Source organism: Myxine glutinosa, chromosome 7 (genome assembly GCF_964187855.1).
Source record: "Myxine glutinosa chromosome 7, kmMyxGlut1.1, whole genome shotgun sequence".
NCBI lineage: Eukaryota > Metazoa > Chordata > Myxini > Myxiniformes > Myxinidae > Myxine > Myxine glutinosa.
Window position 1 is genome coordinate 106,010,607 of NC_136267.1, and position 18,965 is coordinate 106,029,571.

General features: G+C 48.7%; 1 protein-coding gene across 1 annotated transcript in view; it reads right to left on the bottom strand.

Annotated features, from left to right (window-relative positions):
- Positions 1 to 18,965, bottom strand: part of LOC144892818 (uncharacterized) — a 36,317-nt gene that overhangs the window by 6,590 nt on the left and 10,762 nt on the right. The window contains exons 2-3 of the mRNA XM_078781142.1: positions 8,540 to 8,733; positions 1,226 to 1,329 (exon numbers count right to left, since the gene is read on the bottom strand). Of these exons, the coding sequence (XP_078637268.1) occupies positions 1,226 to 1,329; positions 8,540 to 8,733 (298 nt within the window). The remainder of the gene's footprint in view (positions 1 to 1,225; positions 1,330 to 8,539; positions 8,734 to 18,965) is intronic.

An 18,965-nucleotide genomic window follows, 5' to 3' on the forward strand; every position in this document is an offset into this window, starting at 1 on the left:
GGTGTTTTGCAAGCTCCGTGTTTGTTGCCCATGCCGTCATGATATGGATCCATGCGGGTGAATGGCGGACATCACATCTAAGCCAACCAGATCAGCCTGTTTAAACCTTAGCGATCAATGGAGGCCTAAAGCGAGTCGCAGCCAATTCCAGAGAGAGAGAGAGAGATAGAGAGAGAGATAGAGAGAGAGATAGAGAGAGAGATAGAGAGAGAGATAGAGAGAGATATATACATAGAGAGCTATATAGAGAGAGCTATATAGAGAGAGAAATAGAAAGGTGCTTTTCTTCCTCCTCTTCAGAGCCAATCACCCAACGTCCCTCCCAGTTCCCCCTGCCCACAACCTCTGGGGAGCTAATCATGTCCCTCAGGGGCGTGGCCTGTTTCCCATTGTCCTTTGGAGGCGGGGCTTAGTCTGATTGGCAACGTTCGGGTTCTGTCAGGGGTTGTTGTCATTAAACGGAGGTTTTGCATGGAAGGCCTTGTAAATATAAAACGTAAATGGAAAGTCAGAGGGAAATCACATACTGGGGAAAACTAACCTTAGTCCCTAACTAATTATCACTGCATCACCCCTCGTGTGAAGACACAAACAATCTTAAGCTACAGTCTCCCTACTTAAGTACATCGAGACTTCTCCGATGCATGCACGGTCCATGCTACAATTATACAATCCTACCTTTACTATGGGATTCAATCATCTACCCCCACAAACGTAACAGTATTTTACATGTCGACCAATGAAATGTGCTACTCGCAGACACTGCCCATGCCCTTTTTTTTCCTCATGACTGCTTGGGGTATGGTGTTCTATGAACTCTGGAGTATTTGATTACCAGACAGACGAAAAAAATTATCTTGATCCTCCATGTGCATGCATGATCAGGACAAATTCAGCCAAATTACCGTACTGCTAAACTATAGGTTCGTAACCCGATTAAGGTTCAAAATATAACATTAGCTTGAAATAAAGTTGTTCCTTAATCATAAACTGACATTTGTGAACAGACAAAGGGAACCAATTTCTTAACCCCACTTTTTGTTTCGTGTGGCACAGGATAAAATTGGAGGCTATTTAAAGAAGAAGAAAAAAGAAAAAGAAAAGGCAGACCAAATATCCAAAGCAAATGGAATCACTTGTCACGAGTCAAATTATCAAAGCATTAACAATCTTGAATCAGGCTATAAAAAAGACGATCTACAAAACAAAAACCTCAGCTAATCACCTCAATTCTTCCATCATTGGCTCCTTACACAGAGTGGATCTTCGTTCTTCACAAATTCCATTTTGAAAACAAAGCATGTTTTCAAACAACTTCAACTGCTGTATCTAAAAGATATCCATACCACAAAATCACAACGATGTCAGCAAATTGCAGTTTCACCTTTTGATACATTGAAAGCCAAAATTTGTGAACTACACAGCTTGAAAGGCAGGAGAAGCAAAGCAGCACATTTGGCACCAATCTGCCTTTTGGGGATTTGACCTATGCCCCCAAAAAAGTCCAATTATAGCAACTTCATTGTAGTGCTCTGCAGCCTGAAGTACACAATCTTTTGGATAATTATGTAAAAGCAAGCGGTCCCACTTGCAATTATGTTGGCACTACGGTTATAACAATATTTATACAAAAACATGTCGCTGCTTCAGCCTTTGTATTCAGGCATCAACATTTGCTTTATAGGAAAAGATGTACAATTGGCACCATAGTGTGGCCTGAAAGCCCCCTCCCCCCAAGTAAAGCATTTCTTAAACTCTTAATATGCAGTACCAACAATAATTATCTAATCAATGTATCTGCATAAACTACATCATACATACTGTTACGGATTCGTCACTTCCGTTGTTGTGGTTTTCATACACTGTAAATATTTTTGATTCCATGTACTATTATTGTTGTCGTTTGAGGGAAATAGAAATTACTATTTTCAAAAGGTAAAAAAGTTAATGTTTTAAATGAAACCGGAACCGGACGACGACGAGGAGGAGGAGGAGGAGAAAAAGAAGGCGGAGCGAGTGAGTTCGACAAGAAAGCCGAGCTGCTTTGAGTTCTGGAGTAAACGTTGACGAACGGAGGTCACTAGCGAACTTCGGGTTTCCCAGGAATGGGATTCTTGCGACAGAGTTGTCATCGCTGGGACAGATCAACCTTCGTGTCAGGTTTTTGGCGGTTGGTTCCGAGGAGAATCATCGTCGCGCCATTACGCCTCGAGAACGAGCCGTCGGCCATTTTGACTCGCGCGCTTTGCGCATCACGCAAGGTCTTCGCTTCGCTTCAGCCGTTCACCGCATTCAGACGTATCTGGTGTGTGTGTGCAACGTGGATTTTGAAGGTAAATCTGCGGTTCGCCGACTGAGCCGTGAAACGTCCATACCCGAGGGTGTGATTTCCCAGTCGCCTGGAGGGCGCCTTGTGATTTCCCAGTTGCCTTGAGGGTGCCTTGTGATTTCCCAGTCGCCTTGAGGGCGCTTTTGTGCAGCTTTGGCAGCAGGACTGTAACTGCCAACCCAACGGGATTCTGGTCTCGATTGGACATTGTTCTGACGGTCGCTGGAGCGGATCGACTTTGGCGTGAAGCCGGAACAACTTTGGCTTGAAGCCGGGATTAGAGACATTGGGAATCTTCTTCTTTTCGCTCACTTGGAGCAGTGAGTTATATTGTACGAACCTGATGGTATCATCATAGGAAATATATATTGGTTGTACAATTGATTACTATTGTTGTTGTACTGTTATTATTGTGATCTTAATACAATACTTGTTTGTAACAATTGGTGTGGCTTCACCATTGATCTTTGACATACAGAATAACACATTTTTCTGCCGTGACTCCTCTCGGGGCTCGGAGGTACACCGTGACCAGGGGGTTTGGGGAGGAGCACGTAACAATACCTAGGGGACAAGTATGTGGTTGTTTTAATGATGGTTTTCATTTTTTGGCGTTTTGGTTTGACCTTCTTTAATGAAAAAGGCTAAGGTCATAATCCCACAATGTCCCAATCCACAGAGCTCGTGTGGTCGCCCAATGGTTTGATGAGCATGACTGATGTTATCCATATGTCATGGCCTTCTCAGTCACCAGATCTGAACCCAATCGAACATTTATGGGATATTCTGGAATGAAGCCTGAGACAGCGTTTTCCACCTCCATCAAATAAGTGTGAGTTGATCGACTTTCTCGTGGAAGAATGGTGTCGCATCCCTCCTGCAGAATTCCAGACGCTGGTGAGCTATGCCACGGGCACATAAGGGCTGAACTGCCACTGCACATGGTAGCCCAAAGCCCTATTAAGTGACTTTACATTGGTGTTTTACATTTTTGTCCACGACCCAGGGTCGTTGGGGTTAGAGGGGGGGGGGGGGGGGTCGCTGCCTCGGGGCCCATTGAGGGGCCTGAGCTTCTCCTGTAATTTGTTTTTAAACAGCACAGTGAAGCCCCTCATCGGCTCATTGTTACATTCATACAGAGAAGCCGATTTTGCTTTCCTTGCCGGAACGAAACATTTACCGCTGTTAACGGTACAGTTTCAAACTTCACAGAAAATGGTTATTAATCAGAAATGTGCTTGTATCCTCTGTCCAAAAAAATTAATAAACAATCTTCACATTTTTTTTGCCAATGTTATGGAGAAATAGTGTTCAACAGTCGAGGGTGCAAATTGACTCGATTGGTCCAAACGTCCCGCTATCTACTTTATTTTTGATCATATGGCTAAATAAAAGTGACCATTTGTTTTCCAAAAAAAATAAATTCTCATTAAAGAAAGTTCCTTCAAAAGTTATAAAAGATAGAAAGGGTGGGGGCCCAAGGTGGTTTGCCTCGGGGCTCGGCCTGGCTCTCCTGCCACTACCTGTATACAATTATTGCAAGCATTGTAACATTATAAAACTAGAACGGCACGCAGTGGAGAGCATACCTCGGCCAGGTGAACATTTTACGTTTTGTGTCCAGGCAAACAGTTTACGTTTAAAAGATTCTACTCGTACGGAGACGGATCTTCACCAAAATTGGACCAATTATTCCTCGTCACACACCCAACCTCTCCACCAACTTTCGCCCAAATCTGTCCACAACCTTTTGAGATATCCTGCTATATATCGTTTTTGGCCCCATCTCCCAATGGTGAAGAATCATTTGGAAAAATTCTAGTAGCCAGATCCGAATCCAGATCTTCACCAAAATCAAATCATTTCATCCTTGCCACATGGCATTCAAATCCATCCACTACTTTGAGATATCTTGTTCACAGACAGGGGTGAAAACATTACCTCCATCCACCTTTGGTGGCGGAGGTAACAATAAAATCGAATCACATTCTCTTACGTACTAAGTTCAGATTCGAATTTCTGCAAACTTAAACAAAAGTGGAGTAAAAGGAAAAGCATCAAATTTTGAAAGTGCTCGACAATATGAAGCACAAGTCCACAACCATCAAAATATTTGATGAAGACTGCTCTCCTTCACTCTCACTCTTTCACTCCTCTTTACTCCTGCCTCTGGAACAAACTCCCTCCCTCTCTTCAATCTCACTCCTCCCTCCAGGTCTTTAAAACAGCTGCTCACCATCATCTCTCATCTTCCCCCATCCAAAACCTTGATCTTTTCTACCCCCGTTAATTCACTCCAGATCCACTTTTTTGAAATTCCGACTTCCTACCTGGAAGTCCGAGCAGTGTCCATGTGTTTTATACCTCTCCCACCCCCACCCCCAACCCCCTTCCCATGCCTCCTCCCCTCAAGCCTTCACCCTCCCACAGATCTCACGATGTCCCTGTTTTCTGCTGTTGTACTTGTGTGCTTCCCTCTCTCCCCATCTTGTCTCCCGCTCCCTTTATTGTAAGTTTTGTGTGTTCTTTATTTGGGGGGGGGGGGGATAAATGTTAGCTCTTACTCGAGCCTCGATCTTCTATAGAAGGAAGTAGGAAAGGAGGGAAAAAAAACAAAAAAACAAAACATTAAATTATGATGGAACAAACTGCAAACTAATAGCAAAGGAAGGCAATCACAATGATTTGTTAATTTGTAAACAGATATGAAATCCTGAAGTTAAATCTCACAATAAAGTGTATTGTAAATACAGTGTAGTGTTGTGAGCAGCACCTCTGGAGGGTTGCCGCATATTACGACCACCAACAACAACGGCATTTTAAGGCCATTTTCCCTGCGAGAGCGGGGGTTAGCCTTGCGGGCCCCATGACAATCTTCTCCATTTTGCCCTATTTTCTGCATCTCCCCTTGTTAACCCCCTTGCCCACATTTCTTCTTCCACCGCCTTCAGCCAAGTCTTTCTCAGTCTTCCCCGTCCTCTACTTCATTTCCATCATTCTCCTCAACCAGTCACTTTCATCCTTCCTCAACAGATGACCAAACCATCTCAACCTGTTTCTCTTCACAGCATCCATCACAGGCTATATTCCCATCATCTTTCACAATTCATCATTTGTCTTCCTCTCAACGATACTCCACATATGCACCGAACCGTTCACATTTCCACCCTTTGTTGCTGCTCTACGTTCATTACCCATAAATCATAACACTTCTCAAGCATGCAGCATACACCTTTCCCTTCAGCTTCAACGACACTCCCCTCCTCGTCAGCATGCCACTCAGTTCCCGAAACTTCTTCCATACACATCTCTCCAGCAACTGTTGCCGAGTCTGATCCACCTTCTCCATTCAGCATGTCTGAGGTAGCAAAATATTTTCACACCTTCCAGCTTCACGCAGTCTCCAAGATCCAACTCAACATTTCCTCCATCTGCAGCTCCCTCTGTGCACACCTTACATTTGAATGTAGCTGCCACACTGGTTAATGACCCGCCCAGACCACTACATTTTTGATGAACCCACTCGGCGCACATTGTACATTGAATGGAATTCACTCCGACACCCTTCCTGCACACAGCACACGGCCATTTCCCAGTTCTTTCCACCTCACCACATGCTTTACCACTTGCCATCATCTTTGTTTTTCCGATATTCACCTTCAGACCTTTTGTCTCCATAAATTCCTTCCACTTGTTCATATTCTCCTTCAGTCCATCCATACTTTCCACAATAAACACTAGATCATCTGCATATGACAACTCACATTGTAAACCCTCCTTTACATTCTGAGCCAGCACCTCCATCACAGCTACAAATAGTAGCGGACTTAGTACTGACCCCTGATGCACTCTCACCTTCACCTCAAACTCACCACTGTTCCTGTCATCCGTCCTTACAGCTGTGCACGCTCTCTCCTACATTGCCATCACTACTCTGATCAACCATTCCTCCACTCCTAACTTCCTCAATGCCCATGTCACTACTTCATATGGAACCTTATCGAATGCTTTCTCCAGATGAACAAACCCCAAGAAATAACTTCTTCTTCTTCTCCATGTACTTCTCCTGCAACTGCCTTACAATAAAAAGCGCACCTGTCATTCCTCTTCCTGGCATAAATCCAAACTGCATTTCGTCAATCTTCACTTTCTTCCTTATCCTCCTCTCCAACACCCTTTCCAATACCTTCATTCCCTGCTCCAATAACTATCGCTCGATACGAGCCACAGTCCAGAGGATCACCTTTCCCCTTGTATAGAGGGACGAGGGTACTCAGTTCCCAATCCACTGGAATGCGGCCTTCTTTCACCACCAGATTTCAGATCTGTCATTCTCTTCACACTGAAACGTCCCGCTGCCTTCAACATATCTCCCACAACTCCCGTCGGCCCTCCCGCTTTTCTACTCTTCATCGCTTTTATCGCTTCCTCAACTTCTTTCTCAGTTATCTTCTCTGCCTGTCCTAAAACTGGGTTACTCTCGATGTTGCCATCCCAATCATTCTCTGCATTCAACAGCATTTCCATAGATCTCTTCCCTCTTCCTTCAATTCCATCTGGATCCACAACGATTTGTCCCACTTCATCCTTCAAGCAATTCACCCCCATCACATCATACCTCTCTTTCACAATCTGCTTTGCAATCCTGAATACTGCTTTCTGACCCTCTTCCGAATCCAAGCCGTCTCCGAACATTTTCCTACATGCCTCCTGCGCCTTTGCTACCTCTTTCTTTGAAGCCTTATAACTTGCATCCTCTGCCTTTTCTGCCCCCGTACCCATCGCCTTCTGCCACTCCTTGAACTTCTTCCTCTTCTCGTCAATTCTCTTTCCAACTTCATCATCCCACCACCATGTTTCCGAGTGCCTCGGTGGTCCTTTTGTGCATCCACATTCCTTACCAACGGCTCCCAACAGACCATCTTTCATTGACTTCCAACCACGTTCAAGCTCAACCACATCATCTTCTACCATACACAGTCTCTCTTTTAATGCCTCCCTCACCGTCACCTCTTTCAACCTCCACACCTTCATTCTCGGTTCGTACTTCACCCGCCGAGCTCTCCTCGCACCTTTCACCCTTATGTCGCAGACAACCAAGTGGTGCTGTGAAACAGCCTCCTCCCCCGGGATCACCTTTGTGTCCTGGAGGTGCCCCCTATCTCGCCTACGCACCATCAGGTAGTCAACGGTTGTCAACCCACCTGACGTGTATGTAACAAGCTTATTATCCGCTTTCTGGAACCGAGTATTACAAATCAACAAACCAGCTGCATCAGCAAATTCCAAAATCCTTTCACCTTCTCCATTCCTCACACCATATCCATAACCCCCATGAACTCCCTCAAAACCATCTGTATTCCTGCCTACATGTCCATTTAGGTCTCCTCCTACCACAACAACTTCCTCATCTTTCACGTTTTCCATCAGCTTCTCTATTGCACACTAGAACTTGTCCTCTTCATCGCTCCGACCGACCTGCAGAGCATATCCCGAGATGACGTTCACCAAGAGCTTTCCAATCATCATTTTCACCATCAACCTTTCACTCACTCTCGTCACACTCACCACACTGTCTACAAACTCCTCCGAAAACAGGACACCAACACCATGCATGCCTTCCGGGCACCCGTGCCACACAAACATGTATTTCTGTCCCTGTCGACCCTTCACCATTCTCACCACTTCCCTTCCATCTCGTCTCCTGCACACAACATATGTCCACTCTTCTTCTGACCAATACTTCCACCACTTCTCCTGATCTCCCTGGCATGGTCCCTACATTCCATGTCCCAAACCTCAGAAACCGATCTCCACGTTGGGCATCAGACGTTTCGTCGTCATAAATGAAGTGATTTCCACCCTTGCCTCGATCGGGTTCCCCACCGTGAGTTTTGATGAGCGGGAGTGAGGACCCCCAAGGGGTACTTCGGGCTGGACCCTGCCCATATGTAGTTGTAATTGTCATGGTTCCCTTTTTGAGGCAATGTTTTATGGCCGGATGCTCTTGCTGATGCCAACCCTTTTAGTCGCCTCTTACGGCACGCATGGATACAGTGCACCTATTCTAAACCGGGGTACACACCGGGTGCATATTACCACCACCAGTTATTAAATTAACTGTTTGCATTGGACAAATCGCACATGCCGCCGCGCGTGCCGTGCCTTTGTGCCGTACCTTACCGTAACTTAACTTGGTGTGTACAGTACCTTCGCCTCACGTTTTGCTTCGACCCTCCGCCCCCGTTCGAGCTGCAAGCTCAAGTGATGCCGCGTGGCTCGCAGCTCGGCCTCCAATGCCCTGTTAGCGGCGGCGGCATCTTTCACACGCTGCGTGCATTCCCGCTCCCACTCCGCCTTGGACTGCTGGACCTCTTGGAACTTGCATGCAAATTGAAAGAACTCTACGCTCCAAAAACACCATTTGCATGAGTTCACTCATGCTGTTCTCAAATCTCAAATCTCAATCATCTTAACCTTAACAAAGTATTCCAGATAGGAAGTGTCTGTTTTGTACTTGGTCACCCAACTAACATCCCATGACCACACCGATAGACTGGACGAGGCGTCATGAACCTATCGCTCACAGGTCACACAGTGGAGCCTGTGTTCAGGGCGCCAAACTCAATGATGGCTCTGGGTAGAGGCGGCGTTAGTCATGTGATGCAACCCCCCCTCCCCCGATCGTGGTTCATAATCTTTACAGATCACCTTGTGAGCCGACAAAACAGATCACCTTGTGAGTGGTGATAAACAGCGCAGAGCGAATACTCCATCTCGAGGAGGAAATCAGTCACATGATTCATCTGTGCATATATATATATATATAGTTGCGGTTTTGAGATTGTAAATATGACATCATTAAAGGTTAAAGGTTTGCCCCCCATAGTTAGTCCACAAGCAACACGTAGGCCCACGTAGAGTATTAGTTATGTCACAGTATGTGTAAGAGTAGGCCACTTCCCTAGAAACATCTGCGTTGTGTAAAGAAATGAGCTTAGGTCCTTTCATTTTGCGGCCACCCTCCAATTACATCATGAGCAAACTCGATCCCGCGCCCCATTTGGCATCCCTCAAGTTTGTTACGCTTTGGCTGCCAGCAGCATTCACTGCCCTTGGTTTTGCTCAAAACTAGTCGGGTACCACGAGGTAGGCCTAAGAAGAGGGAGGAGTGCGAGGGTCGAGGTGTGGCCGCGACAAGCAGCACGTCAGAGGCGGTGACGGTAAGAGCCACCAGCCAACTCGGGCTCGGAAGGCATGGCATGATAGGGCGTGGCAAGACGCGTCTAGCAAGTGCTGGAAGGTTCATTGGGCAAGGCTATATAAGCGTGTGCACAAAGCCCGAGAGGACTTGCAAGGAGGACTGACCTCAGTTGAGAACGGAGAGGCGCTTGTGAGAACTTGTGCAAGAGAACTGCATTCGGAGGACCGGCATGCACACGACAGTATCGGAAGGATTTGTCGAGGCCATTGATTGAAAAGCACATTGTTTCCGCTTATTGAACTATAACGTACGCGGCCGCAAGTGTACCCGCCAAAGCCAGCCTACCGTTCGCCCTGTAATAATCCCGTGCGCGCCAACGACACGTGGAGAGCTCCTGCCATCTTTACTCATCTTCTTCGCGGTGCGAGTTGGGGACCGGAGAAAGAGCTGCCCGGACGCCATTCCTGGACGTGCTGACCTGTGCATCTGCAATCCCCGTGTGAGTGTCTGTGTGTGAACGGGCCCATTTGTCCAGGGGATAAGTATAAGACTGTTTAAGGCTGCACTGTGTTTTCTTCTGCTGATTATTGTACAAAGTGTAAATAAACCTTGTTATTCCTTTTCTTCCAAATTCGACCGTTTCCGTGATTTCCTCCTTTGGGTAAGCGTGGCACGATTAGCAACCGCTTGGATCAGGTTTAGTCATTGCTAATGGCTTGGGTCACGGGTTCGCTACCGCTCGGCGTATCCACCAACACCCGTGATTTGGGTGGGGCGTATTTCCTTGTTTCCGGTCAGCGCGAGTAATTAGGTATTAGTGATTAGTCCTACGACCCTATTTCGCACTGTCCGGGAAGGACGTCATCGGTCCCGGGTCCCGTCGGCTAGTCAAAGACAAGGGGACTAATCCCCCCTTGGTAAGGGGAAAAGGCCGGCGCCGAGATCCGCAACAATATATATATATTTTATTATTATTTATTTAAAAGTTTACCCTGATGTTTAACAAGATGGGACTGTCACAAAATTAGGGTTGAAGTTAGAGTTTCCAGATACTCGATTTTGGAACTTCAATCAACACTTCGCAAAAGAGTCACCCTCACACTGTGGTAACTTTACAAATCAAGAGTTGAGAAATATACAAGAAAGAAGGCAAAAGTCAACAATACCGAAAGTCTAACAGCAGTGGAGCCAGGCTTGTAAAATATTATAAACCACAAACACGTATTATTAGCTTTTTAAACAGTTGCTAATGCTGCTTATAACATTAAACAGAAATTTGGAGGAATCCAGACATCCATGAGGTAAGTTTTACTTGCACAACTGAGCGAAGATCTACTGTAATCAATATACCCCACAAGAGTTGAAGGTGTGCTCATTTACCAAGCAGCTGGCTCGTGCTTGCCAAGCCAGCCGTTCCTTCAGGGTTTTGAATGGAGTGCTTTCTCGAATGCTTAAACCACTTGGTGATCTCTCCACAATAAACTTGGTAAATGAACACACCCAATGTTCTTGAGACCCGACCATAGATCGACTGTAATCTATATACCCCAAAGAGGAATGACCCTTCCTGCCGCTCACGAAGAAAGTGGGTGAACGAGCAAATTTAAATTTTGGTCGGTGGAGTCAGCTGTCATGACATCATAGACGTAATGACGTAACGGACGCAAATCTGCCACCACATTAATATGTAGAAGATGATAGGTTGTAACTTCCAGTACGTTTGCAGCAAAGATCGTAAAGCGGCGCAAGATAGCCCACACGTGCGAAACAGTGAAGTATCCAATGGACGTGCTCGGCGGCCATTTTAGCAGGCAGGCAGAGTGAGCTTGCGCTCGCCAACAACCCGGAAGCTGTTCACAACACACATGCTGTTTACACTGCAGAATTTATAGAGACCATCGACAGCATGTTTGACTTTCAATAGCAGATTTTTTAGAGACCCAAAAGCTAAAGCGACCTTCGTCAAAGAACTCTAAAACATATTACATTTTTTACAGAGACATGTATGCCCATCCTAAACAGTTTGAAGGTGATTGGAGCGAATAACTTCCTCTTCATCAAGGGCTGGCGCCTTGCGATATCTTGTTTGTCGCAGTTATGGGATGACCTTCGGACAAACGAAGACATTAGGTTCCTGTTTACATCACGACTTAACCAGGACATAGTAGAAAATTTGTTTGCAACGATTTGTCCGAAGGGTGGTTGCAGAGATAACCCATCAGCGAGGGAATTTAGACGTGCCTTTAGAATGGTAATGGTGCCCGTGAAGGAGCTGGGCTCCAACGAAAGTTGAAAGAATTGACGCGACCAAAGATGGAAATTCGTCCGAGTAGGTTTAATAAATGTATCACACTCGGGTACTCTGAAAAGCCCGTTTATCGGGCAGCAATATATATACACATTTATGTCGGGAAGTTTGCCCGGCAAAAGCTATACCGGACATGCCTGGGTATCAAGGGCGAGCCTTGGAAAGGCTAGTCTGGACCTGCCCGGGCGTGTTTGGCTGCGGCCTGGCAAGTCGAGGCTGGGCATGCCCGGGCGCTCTGGACGAGCACTGGAAAGGCGATAGCGGGCATGCCCGGACGCTCTGGGCGAGCCCTGGAAAGGCGATAGCAGGCATGCCCGGACGCTCTGGGCGAGCCCTGGAAAGGCGATAGCGGGCATGCCCGGACGCTCTGGGCGAGCCCTGGAAATGCGAGAGCGGGCATGCCCAGGAAAGACGAGACCGGGCGTGCCCGGGAGGTTCGGGCGTGCCCGGGAACAGTGAGTCCGGGCATGCCCGGGAGAGGCGCGTCTGGCCGTGTTCTGGCCGGTGCAAGGCGATTGTGTGCATCCAGCGGTAACCGCTACACCCGAACTAATCAAACCAAATGTTGGAGCAAACTGCTCACCAGACTCGGACAAGTTCATACTGACGCTGCAGACATTAACTACAGAGAAAAGAAAGACTAGTCTTCCTAACAAGCCTGCTACACAGCCACAGAAGAGTTCTGCTCGTATGTTCACACATGTGCCTTTTAATCTACCAGAAGAAAATACACTTGCGTAGCGTATATTGCTGGCTATGTTTGTCACCATTGCCTCGCTGGACACGAGTTCTCAAAGTGTCAGGTCTGCAGGGAGGCACTGCTGTCCTTGAGTGATGAAGTGGATGATGCGTCTGCTTTTCATCCACCACAAGGCTTACAATACGCTCAGGTCTGACTTTGGATCGCTGATGGTCCCATCTGATCATTTTTTGTCTTTCTGCAAACGTTGTGAAGAGGTTTTCCGGGAAGAGTTTAATTGCTAACATGTCAAGGAACAACATTGCATTTCTCATCAATGGTGCCATAAGCAATCTACTTGAGTACAGAGAACTAGAACTATGCAGGAACCAAGTGAAATCAAAAAATTGTTTGTACTTTTGTGAGTTTGCGTATTCACTATGCGCTGAAATTCAAGAACAGAAACCCGATGGAATTAAGCAAACAGCGAAAAAACAGGAAAGCACAGAAAGTAATGCACAAGTAAAACTTTGGGATGGTCATGACATCAACTACAAGCATATTTTGGAATGCATTTGTATGGTTACTTCACTTGTAAGGCATCCTGAGCATTGATTCAATTTCAAATGCTTATCATTGGTAAAATCGGCAAGAGTAAAATGAACGACAATTATTGTCTCCGTTATGCCTCGGTCACAAATGGCCTACAGCATGTTGGCGGCGGCCGTAAGTCCCCAAAATTGCCATAACCGTGCGGTGGTCGCACGGTAGATATGGTAGCCGTGAGGCGATCTCAATGTTTTTTGCTCGTCCCAGGGGCTTACTATTTTTAAAATTTGACATTAAACTTTTTTCCGGAAATCGCTAGGCCGTAGGCCGCAACCCCACCGCATGTAGTATCGCAATGTCTTGCGGCCTCCGTGAGATGGCCGTACGATGTTCTAAATATCGTACGGCGGCTGTGCAGTGACTTTAGTGCTGCCGTACGATGGCCTAATGGCAACCGTGACAACCGCAACAACCGTGCGGGCGCCTTGCGATTGCCTTGTGGTCACCGTGAGGACGCCTCGCAGTTCGCATTGCGGTCTCCTCGCGCATTTCGATTTCATGACTTTTACGATTGCCGTGCGGACCCCGTAACATTTGTGAACACTGCGGCCGCAGCCCGCAAAGCCGTACGATTTGTAAAAATCCCATCTACAAACCGCAGAACCATGCGGCGGCAGCATCATATGTGACGAAGGCATTACGAAGTCTCCCAGTGTCAATATTCTCTTATCTTGAAACAAATATCCCATCATAATTTATGTTTTCAACTTTACCTTATAAGAAATTGTTACCACCAGAATGGCTTGTGAACATGAGTAATAATAATTTTTAGTTTGTTTCTGGTGTTCTTGATTTCTTGCCTGGGGCAGGGTACATTAAGATGCATTCTTATGAATTTGCACTTTTTAAGTCAAAGCTTACTGCATATTTCAGTTATGACCATCATCATTTTGTATAGTGCAGCCCATAAATCCATAAACATGGATTTCACTCTACCAGCATCCCTTTAACCCTTTGAGCTTCATATACATGTACTAATATATCCAGTGTCTGCATGTGTCTGGGCTTTGATTTCTACCCTTTCCTCTCTCAATTTCCCTCTTCTTTTTTTTTAGCTGTTAGCTTTTCTTCTCCCTCTATTTCTCCGTCCTACCTCTCCCCACGTCACGATACAGCCTGCACTACTTTCTCTCTCTTTCTCTCCCTTTCTTCTGTCTCATCTCTTCTTATTTTGTGTAATTTCACTTGTGATAAAAAGAAAGTCTTTTTCATGGCTAATGTATCATCACCTTACTCTCTTCCCCGCGCCTCTCCTCTACCTCCTACTCCACGATCGATACAGAGGAGATCTTCGAACTATAGCCAAGAAAGCAGCCCGAATTCCGCTTGCTTGCTAAAATGGCCGCCGTTCTGCTCCATTGCGTACTTCACCGAATTGAACACGGTTGCGCACGAGTGGCCTAGCTTGCTCCGCTTTACGAGCTTTGATTTGCAGTCACTACGAAGGGATTAGTCTCACGATTAGATTTACTATAATATTAACGTTACGTTATCATCATTTCGAAAATGATATTAATTGAAAATGAAATATAAAAATGAAAATGAGGCTAATTCTTTACCTCCGCGTCATTAATATTAGTGCCGAACACTGCTCATCACCGATTCATGAACCACACACCGCTTCAATACATTAACTTTGTATTCACGACATTGGGATAAAATTTAAAGTGTTATGATTATATTTACTATTAAAGCGCGGCGTTACGCACGCTGCTTGTGAGCAAGGAGGAAGCGGACAAGCGGTAACATATAAACGTCTTTATTGTAAGACTACACTGTAACACTGAACTGCTCCGGGCTGGTCGCCCGGTGTATATCATGAGGCCACGCCTACCCCTCGGGCGTGGCCACCGCCCACTTGGTGCGTGGAATGATGTCACCATGCCAGTGGGCTTTTGTGTCCGCCACACGCGCCCCCCCAGAATTCCCGCGCACCTGGAGGGCCAGTTTGCGGGGCAGACGAATGACCCGGCCGAAGCGCCCCCTGGCGATCGGCGGCGTCCGGGGTACAGGGATGCCAGGTGGGATGCCCCTGGCTGCCCTGGGATGGGTGCAGGACCGGGGGGCGGCGGGGCTGGGCAGTGCCAGGGGTCCGCCCGCAGGAGGGCGGCCCCGACGTGGGGGTCGGGCCACTGGCGGTGGATGGTCCACATCGAGGTGGGCCGGCTTGAGGCGGTCTACCGAAACGCGGTCAGGAGTACCGCCGATGTCCAGGGTGAAGTGCTTCGCCCCGGTCTCCAGCACGCGGAAAGGCCCGTCGTACGGGGACCGCAGTGGTGTCCGATGGGCATCGTGGCGGACGAAGACGTACTCCGCCGTGCGAAGCTCCGGGGCGACGTGCGTCGGTGGGTGCCCGTGGCATGCCGTTGGCACCGGGGCGAACCTCTGGGCGGTCTCTTGCAGAGCGGAGCGCTGCTGTGCCACGGACCATGGTGCTGTGGAGTCGGGGAGGAACTCGCCCGGCACCCGCAGCGGTTGCCCGAAGACCAACTCCGCCGCGGATGCGCGCAGGTCCTCCTTGGGCGCCGTCCGGAGGCCCAGCAGGACCCAGGGGAGCCTGTCGACCCAGCCGCCGTCGCGGAGGGTGGCCCGGAGCGCGGCCTTCAATGAGCAGTGAAATCGCTCACACAGGCCGTTAGCCTGGGGGTGGTAGGCCGTGGTTCGGTGCAGCCGGACCCCGAGCCCCTGCGCAACCTCCCCCCAGAGCTCCGAGGTGAACTGGGGGCCGCGGTCGGATGAGATGTCTGAGGGGGCGCCGAACCGGGCGACCCAGGTGGCGATGAAAGCCTGCGCGACATCGGCCGCCGTTGTCGACGCCAAGGGCACGGCCTCCGGCCACCGGGTGGTGCGGTCCACCATGGTGAGGACGTAGGTGAAACCCCGCGAGGGGGGCAGAGGTCCCACCAGGTCCACGTGGACGTGGTCAAACCGGCGTTCCGGCACCGTGAACGGGGCCAACGGGGCCTGGGTGTGCCGGTGCACCTTGGCGCGCTGGCACGCGAGGCACGTCCTGGCCCAGCCGCGGACGGCCTTCCGGAGGCCATGCCAGACGAACTTGTCGGCGATCAGCCTTTGGGAGGCCCTCGCGCCCGGGTGGGACAGGCCGTGGATGGCGTCAAACACCTGGCGCTGCCAGCCCGCGGGCACGATGGGGCGAGGACGCCCGAGGGAGACATCGCACAAGAGGGCCGCGCCCGCGCCGGCCAACGGCACCTCGGTGACGCGGAGGCCCGTGACGGCGGTCCGCAAGGCCTGGACGTCGGGGTCAGCGGCCTGGTCCGCTGCCATCCGGGCATAGTCGATGCCGAGGTGGACTGCGTGGACGACGGCCCGGGAAAGGCAATCCGCCACCGGGTTGTCCTTCCCCGCGACGTGCTGGATGTCCGTCGTGTACTCGGACACGGCCGAGAGGTGACGCTGCTGCCGGGCCGACCACGGCTCGGTGACCTTGCCCATCGCGAAGATCAGCGGCTTGTGGTCGACGAAGGCAGTGAACGCCCGGCCGTTCGAGCAGCCTGCTGTTCATAACGGACACCTTCTCCGGGCGCCGTTACCTGTGCGACACGGGAGCGCAGGTGAGTGTCATTCCCGCCGGCACGTCAGACAAGCACGCCGCGGGTGGGGGCCCCGCGCTGCTTGCCGCGAACGGGACGCCCATCCGTACGTACGGAAAACGCTGCCTCTCTCTGCGGTTTGGAGGGCAGGTTTTCCGATGGACGTTCGTCACCGCCGACGTGCCCATGGCACTGCTTGGCGCGGACTTCCTGTGCGCTAATGGGCTCCTGGTCGACGTCAAGCGCAGACGGCTTGTCCAGGCCGAGACGTTCAGCTCGCTCGCTTGTGCGTTGCCCAGCTCAACGAGCGGCTTGCCAAGCGGCTTGCCGAACGATTCGGTTCCGGCCACGTTGGTCTGTACGCTTCCGGCAGCGGACGCATTCACCCGCCTCCTCGCCGGCTTCCCGGCCCTCACGCGGCCCACCTTCTCGGCGGGGGCCGTCAAGCACGGGGTGGCCCATCACATCGGGGTCACCAGTAAAGCGCGGCGTTACGCACGCTGCTTGTGAGCAAGGAGGAAGCGGACAAGCGGTAACATATAAATGTCTTTATTGTAAGACTACACTAACACTGAACTGCTCCGGGCTGGTCGCCCGGTGTATATCATGAGGCCACGCCTACCCCTCGGGCGTGGCCACCGCCCACTTGGTGCGTGGAATGATGTCACCACGCCAGTGGGCTTTTGTGTCCGCCACACTATATTATTATTATTATTATTACGAAAACGATACTACTGAAACAATACACGACTGTACTAAGAAACCTGGGCTTAATTTGTCCGAAGACGAGTCATAACGCCCAAGTCCTATAATAATATTTATAACTAGCCGAAACCCGTGGAACATCCACGGAAGGGAGGATGTGGTGTATGGATAGAGTGTAGCATTATGGATGGCATAGGGGATTTGCTTGTCCGAGTAAGAGTTAGGAAGAAAGATGAGAATGAAGAGTGCGTATATGAACAACGTATTTATTGCAATCTACTTAAATGACAACGCTACGATATACTTTTGAAAAATGAATGGATTCGTAATAGGAATCGGCATAGCACCACTCTGGGATTGTCCACTCAGTGGACGGCTTGCTGTCGCCTTCGACTGTCCAATCAGCGGACGGCTTGCTTGGCCTTCACCCAGCAGACGCCAATACGATTGCGTCGTAAGATGGCGTCGTATCGGCAGTTAATCGGATGCTTTTGGGCCCCAACGTCGGCTAATCCAGATTTTTCGAGTATGGCTGTACGTGATAAACAAAGAGCGCGGTTCGTAGATCGTAAATCCATTAGTGCCGTGGGCATCGGGTCACTGGGTGCGGTGTAAAAGGGATAACAAAGTCGAGTCCTTACGCTATTATTATATAGATAATAATAAAGGAGTCTTATATAGCCCCATCAAGCAGAGTAAACTGCCCTCATGGCGCTTTACATTATCATGCGAACGCACACGCACCGCACACACACACACACACACACACACACACACACACACACACACACACACACACACACACACACACACACACACACACACACACACACACACACACACACACACACACACACACACACACACACACACACACACACACACCTTCACTCTTGCCCTATTCCTCTCCCTCCCCATTCAAAACCCAGATGTTTACTCCCCTTCCTCCTCCCTTCCTCCTCCCTCCCTCCCCCGCACATGTACATACTCTCGATCTGTCCCACCTCAAACCAAAGGGAAAACAGGACTTAGACTTTGAAAGACTTTTCTTATTGTTGTTACAAACAGGACTTATTGTTGGAAGAGACGTAACGCCGATGCTTTCGATATTTGATGGTCATTTTAACAATCGGTTTGTTTGCGTTTCACACCGAATGAAAAACGTGAAGGTAGAGCAAAAAAAAGGTAGATTGTGATATACGACAGGTTCGACGATATGTTCGGCCTGAATGAAATTGGAATCAAAATGCCGGAGTGTGGAGAGTCAGCCGCCATATTGCGGTAATCACATTAGTGCAGTAGCCGAAGCTGAAAACGGGCTCTATTTTAGGAGATACCCCTACCGGAGGTATAACAAGCACCGGTCTCATTTTAACCGTCTGGGCTTCTCGTTTTTGAAAAATGATGTAGTTGCAGCAATTTTGTACAACATGCTAAATTAACCCCTTATTTCCGACAACATGCAATAAATGGACCCATTTCATCTTTTTGTTATTTCATTAAAATAGCCCTATAGATTTTTTGTTATGCTGGTTACATCAATATTATTCATTGAAATGGACATGTAGAAACCAATT